The 6,742-nt window shown below is 41.9% G+C and overlaps 1 protein-coding gene across 1 annotated transcript in view; it reads left to right on the top strand.

Moving 5' to 3' along the window:
• The window catches only part of fzd3a (frizzled class receptor 3a), a 29,428-nt gene extending 24,098 nt beyond the window's left edge, over nt 1-5,330 (top strand). Inside the window, exons 7-9 of the mRNA XM_084737328.1 lie at nt 1,161-1,309; nt 3,906-4,166; nt 4,261-5,330. Of these exons, the coding sequence (XP_084593454.1) occupies nt 1,161-1,309; nt 3,906-4,166; nt 4,261-4,519 (669 nt within the window). The 3' untranslated portion in view covers nt 4,520-5,330. The remainder of the gene's footprint in view (nt 1-1,160; nt 1,310-3,905; nt 4,167-4,260) is intronic.
• Nucleotides 5,331-6,742: the final 1,412 nt, after the last annotated feature.

Raw genomic sequence — 6,742 nt, 5'->3', positions numbered from 1 at the left:
AACCTCATTTCTGATAAAGGGATCATTTGGATTTTTTGAAGTAGGGTTCTATGAGGGTTCTAGTCAGTTATTACCTACAATAGATGACGGTCAACATGCCCCCAGTTTGGAGAAGCAGCTTGGTTACTGGTCTAAGAAGCTAAGCAGTGAATTTCTGTGGACATATATATGAATATGTCTAAAAAATATTGTTGACCACCACAGCAGTTCATTGCTTAGCTTCTCTGCTGGTACTTTTCTCTCCTTCTCCAAACTGTGTTGACTGTCATCTGCTGTAGGTAATACAATAACTATCGAAAAGTACCACTTGAAATAATCTGGACTATCCTTTTAAATGTTATCCTGTGGTGTTCAAAGCAATGCCATAGAATGACCGAGTGATAAGAAAATAAATAGAATTACAATGAGGACCAGAAAGAGAAATCTGCTGTCTTTTTGCAGACAAATACATCATAGAGAAGAAGGAATATTAGCGCTCAGCTGCCATGTCAGAGATGGATGACGATGTGTTGGCTACCGTGCTGTTTATGCCTCCAGCAAAGCTGTCAGTGTTGATATAGAGTAAACACACTGGGGATGAATGAACACACTCTGTCAGCAGGCATGAGCCTTTTAATGAATTCATAGATGCTGATGTTAACTTATGGGACTCAGTGATTTGGTTACATTACTGTCTGTTGGCCTATAGTGCAGCTTCTAGTGTTCAGTGTTGTGATGTTTGGTATTTTTTAGTTAAAGTCTGGTTGCTAACGTACAGTGGATGGAGTGGAAAACACAGCAATGTGTCTTGTTTTTATATTTCTGGATGACAATGTGGCAGATTCTGACTTTGACATTAGAAACACTTTATGTCAAATCTGGGTTTGGAAATAGGATGTGATTGCCTGCAACCCACCATAAGTTAGTACTTCCCTGAATGAGCTCCCTGCCTCACACACACACTCCTGCCTCAGGCTGTACAGTATGTGTGTGTATCTGCTGCAGAGTGGTAGAACTGGGAGAATGTAGAGAGACAAACACCCTCGCTTACTGTGATTGATCGGTTTTTCTTTTCCCTCCCGGGGCCCTCTCAGTCATACACACAAATCTACACATACCAAACAAATAACCGTGTTTTCTGTGTGTGTGTGTGTGTGTGTGTGTGCGCGCGTGCCCTGTAGGTGGAGCACACCAGTCGTCCTGACCTGGTCCTCTTCCTGATCAAGTATCTGATGATGCTGATTGTAGGAATCCCCTCGGTGTTCTGGGTGGGCAGTAAGAAGACCTGCTTCGAGTGGGCCAGCTTCTTCCACGGCAAGAGACGCAAAGAGTACGTACCTCACACACACTGCTGCTGTCCTCAGGATGGTCGCTGTTCGTCAAACTGTACACACTAATGATACGGCTTTACAGAAATTGTTTTGACATACATGATGCTAAATATTTTAGTAGCAATATATCTTTATCTTTACCTTTAAAACAACTTTAAAGGGCTTCTTATATAAGATTTGTCCCAGAATTTGTAACTTAAAGCATGTCAGCTCTTTGTAGTGCTAATTAAGTTTAAAGAAAAAAAGAGGAGTGAATTTTTAATCTCATCATTTATTCTAACATGCAGTCTCTCTGCACATTTAACTCAGATACTGTTGAGAATGACAGAAGTATTTTAACCAGCATGTAGTGAGAAAAAAAGAATTGTATGAACAGGAAATAACACAAAAATTAAATATGATGCTGCTCTACAGTTTCTGTTAATGAAGGTTTTGATATGTAGTTCTCTACTGATGAACTAAGCAAGTTAAAACAAAAAATGATTGGATTTAAAGAATTTGTCAGTGTTGCCTGTTGCCTCTGATATCAGTATTTGAAGCCTGTTCAGGCCTGATGTTAACATGCGTCATGGGAGACTCCATCACAAATAAATAGCTCTGATTATGTTTGTTCACAGCTGGCATTACAATATGTCTCCATGTGCATCGCCATTTGTGATCAGGTGTCACTTTCCTGCTCTTTCAGCACAGTTTGGAACAAAATTACAATATTTTTTAAACAAGAAAAAAAACCTTATATTACATATAATATTTGCCAAATTACCATCAACAAAATGTTTTCTTCTTCCATAAATTTTGTATTAATGCTGAAGTCAGTTGAAAGTCAGTGTATCAAACAGCTGCTAAATATTGGCACGTAGACACTTAAAACAGGAGTAGCCACAAGTACAGAGATAATGTGACTGACAATTTTCTGCAATTAAAGAAACAACTTCATGCTTTTGCATTTAATGCTAAATCCATAAAGATCCATATGTGAGACGACACTGTATTTTTTTAGCCTGGTCTTTGGCTTGACTGTGTAGAAAAAGAATGAGTTCACAGTTTCAGGTTTTAACCTGTTCTGCTGGGCTCTCAGCACTGATCAGCTGAGCGCACAGCGGATTGGATGTGACCGCAGTAACATGTGTCTGTTTGAGAGGGAGACAGACAGAGAATCATCCAATTTAAAATGAACAAGGAACTGATTTGTAAGAGCATTAAATGCAGTAGGTTAGACTATTACTGCTCCTAATCTAGTTGTTGTTGAGCTGTTCTGCACAATGAAGAATCAAGATGTACAAATTCTCAAATCTAAGGTTCCCTTCTAGACACCAGTGCAGTGTGTCTATGCAAAATCACCGACCAGTCCAAAACATTTTTGTCGGTTAACTGATTAGCAATTAACTGTTAACATCCCTAGTTTTGAGTGATCAGATCTCATATGCGTCATGAGTGCGCTCACACCTGTACTTCGAGCTGTCCACTTGTGATTGGATCACTTAAGACACATGTTAATACCAGGTGTAGACAGTCTCTTAGTCACAAGGTTCAGTATCTTCAGCTCAGATGCAACAAATACAAAACTGATTTGGTGTTAGACGACATAACTGCAACATCCACAGTCTGATTACTGCATGTCAAACCTCTCCCTCCCCATGTTTCCTATACGTCATTTAAAGGTATCCTGTGGAGATTTTGACCTCTAGTAGCACAGTGGAGCAGCACAGTACACAACACACAGTCCTGCCCACGGTCTCACACTCTTCCACTGATGAACAGTTGGTGGCAGTACTGCACCAAAAAGTGTAGCAATTCTCCAACAAAAACAAAGAAGAAAACAACAGCCAGCAAGCAAACACGTGATAGTTTCCACATTATTCTGAAGAATCGTCTCTACAAGTTTAAGAAGAAGCATTGAACGCTCCACAGGATACATTTAAATCTCAGCTAACACAGATCACATGTTGCACACAGGAGCACAGCCTCACAGTTACCCTCTTCTTAACTTCACACAGCAAAGAAACAGACCAAATCTCAGCTGCCCCACAAGAACTCTGCTTGTGCCTTTAAGTGACAGCTTCATGATGTCTGTTGAGAATTATGTTCTCTATTAGAAAACAAACTGGCTCTATGGAGATTTTCCAACTGTGTGAACAGTTTCTGTCACTTTAAGCACCGATTGACCAATGAGGAGTCAAAGGCAACACCTGTAATGATGTAATGAAGTTACTGTCAGGGATCTGAGCTTGAACCTTCAACATTGAGCTTTTCTACACTTATAATCTGCTTCAGGTGTTTGCAGCTCAGTGTGTGTTGCAGTGTGTGTAATAGTAGTGCAGTGTGAGTGTGTGTGTGGCTTGGTGGTGAACACAGGCCCTTCTCTGCGCTCACTCCCCTCCCCTCCAAACTCAGAGCATTAACCCCCTCTCCCACCGCCTGCTCCACACACTCCTCCATCCTCTTCTACCACACCCACCACCCCACCACCTTCCCCCTCTCCCTCCCCACCCTCCTGCGTCTCTCCCTGCCCTCCTTGCCTCCACTCCCCTCCTCTTCCTCCTCCTCCTCCTCCTCCACCACCCCCTCCCTGCCCTCCTCCTTCCCCTGCTGCAGTGCGATGGTCAACGAGAGCCGACAAGTGCTGCAGGAGCCCGACTTCGCCCAGCTGCTGCTCAACAGGGACCCCAACACGCCCATCGTCAGGAAGTCGCGGGGCACGTCTACCCAGGGGACGTCCACCCACGCCTCGTCCACACACTTGGCCATGCTGGATGAACCGCCCAGCGCCAGCACCAGCCGGGCCGGCTCGGTCCGCAGCGCTCGATCCAAGATGAGCAGTTACCACGGCAGCCTGCACCGCTCCAGAGACGGCAGGTGGGTGTCACATCTTTCAGACGTAGCCACAGGGCTGTTTTGTCCAGAAAGTCCTGCTCCTGATGCTGAAAGAATTTATTTGTCTCTGTCTCAGATACACGGCCTCCAGTTTTCGGGCCGCAGACGAGCGGCTGCCATATGGGAGCATGCCTCGCCTCAACGACCAATCGCAGTCCAGACACTGCAGCACTAATCGCCTGGACAGCCTGTCCCGCCACGGCTCCACCCAGCGACTGGAGAGCCAATCGCGGCACAGCAGCATCAGGGACCTCAGCAGCGCCACACAAGCTGTTCTCGGTGTCCCTGGAAACGGGATCCACAGGGTGCTGGAGGAGGATGGTGCTACAGCCTGAACAGAAACACAAACTGTGGTCCCCTTTTTCCTCACGGATGAGTAGACATGAACGTAGGAAAGATGACTTTTCTTTCTGTTTCTAGAAGGTTAAAGAATGTGTGAGGATCCACAGCGAGCTGACAGAAGAGAGGAGCAGCACCTGTGAGCTCAGAGCTGAAGTTAGAACAGGGCTCCATCCAGCCAAATGGACCGATGCCTTAAAACGTCCTCTCAGCTGATCCCCAAAACTGATCTTTGGTCCAGTTTACAAACTACGATGGATTTGTTGGTCCTGATGGTGACCTGCAGGCAGTCGACACTGGAAGATGATGACGTGGTTTCACTGTTGGACCTAAGTGACTGAGCCAGTCAACAAAATATGACCAACTCTGACAGACTGCACTGGATTGTTTTTTACTTGTACTGAACTTGTTTGTGTAAAGGATGATGAGCGATGGATGGTCGACTTTACAAGCCTTCTCTTCTAGTCTGTGCTTCGAGCACTCAGGAGGGTGGAAGCAGGGTACTTTTTACAGCTACATGTCAACTGTTTTGCACCTCTTCAGCTACCGACGTCCCCCTGTTATTTTTCAAATTGTAAACCCCTATTTATAAAGGACATTTTTCACACCCAATTTGAAACTCAACATGAAAAGTAACAAATTAGCCAGAAGTTTAGGGAATAATCACTCTCCACATGCTGTACATGACTCCTGAACTTTATAAAAGCCTTGTCTCATTTAAAAGCTTTTTTTTTATATTGAGTACTTCATTGCTGTATGTAATGATAAAAGGAAACATGTCAGGATGTTAAGGGCTGAAATAGAGAATACAGAAAAAAAAGCTGAATCCAAACTCCTGCCTTATAACTGTGTGTTCAGACAGAACCTTAAACCAATTTTACAGACAGTGTAGTTGCTTACAGAATCACTCCAAAGATGAAAGTAGATGCATTGAATCTGCTTCATAAACATACTAGTAGGGAAAAAGTAGGGATGAATGATGTGTTTTATATTCAGCCAATACCAATAATTACCTACTTCTTATGGCCAATATCAGTAAGATAACTGATGATTGTACATTTTTGTATTTGAAAAAAACAAAGGTCCATATAACTTGTAGTTTCTGCACAACTGAGGGTAATAAAGGCTTAGCTCTACTGAACAAAGATGGATGACTGATCTGGAATGATATTGCAATTCAGATATGATTCGTGAGAATCAGAAGGAATCTTTTTCTCACTTCATTGAAAATCATTAAAATGTTGGTGAGGATCTGTACCTGCAAGATGTTTTCTGTAGTCTGTAGAATATGATGTGTAGGACAGGACATCTCTGCAGCATGATAATATTTAATTTAAAATGGTGTTTTGACATTCATTTTGCTTTTCACAAATAGTGCACCTATTGTGAATTTAATATTATCAGCTGATGGTCTATCAGCCCCAACAATTAATGTTCAGGAAAAAGGAGGAAAAACTTTCTTGTAACTCAGAGGCTGAGCTGAAAACACAGACATCTGTTGTTAGCTAGCTTCTAGCTCACATACATTTGGTACAGTGGCTGAGGTGAATAAACAAATGCTTCAGCAGTCAGATTTGTGCAAATGATGCAAGGTGAGAATTGGTTTCTGTCTGAACACACATTTACTGTTTGAATAGATGATAGTTCGCCCTTAAATTAGAGTCAAATTCCAAGTAGTTTGTCCTCTTTGAAAATGTGTCCTTAATTGTTTAGCTGCTGTCAAATGATAGACCAACATTTCCTGTAGTGGCAAAACTTGTGTATAGATGTAAAAAAAAACTGAACTTTTGTTGTTCATTTGTAATAAAGTTTTTTTTTAAAGAACAAAAACATTGTTTATGAAGTAATGACCACACAGTCACACACTGGGAGTGTATTTGTAACAGCCCTCCGCTTTATTGAAATACATCGGAGTCAGGTTAATATAATGAGTTCTCCACATAAGTGTGGCAGCCAGTTCCATACATTATTTTTGTTTTGACCTTACACCTTAAATATTTTTTTTTTGTGCAAAAAAGAATCTACATCACCTGTAGTGGGTTATCCTCAGTAAAACGCCCAAACCGTTCAAAAAGGAGCAAGTCCAAGTAAAACAACAAACCAAAAAACAAAAATGATTACATCTATAACATGCAAAACTGTACAAATTATTACAAAGCAATCCTAGAAAATAAAAACAAAAGTGTAATATGATATGAAAGAGCAAAATAATATAGAAG

The sequence above is a fragment of the Lutjanus erythropterus genome, chromosome 15 (genome assembly GCF_056507025.1).
Source record: "Lutjanus erythropterus isolate fLutEry1 chromosome 15, fLutEry1.hap2, whole genome shotgun sequence".
NCBI classification, from domain to species: domain Eukaryota; kingdom Metazoa; phylum Chordata; class Actinopteri; order Lutjaniformes; family Lutjanidae; genus Lutjanus; species Lutjanus erythropterus.
Note: the sequence above shows the minus strand (reverse complement) of the source record. Positions and strands in the feature narration are given on the sequence as shown.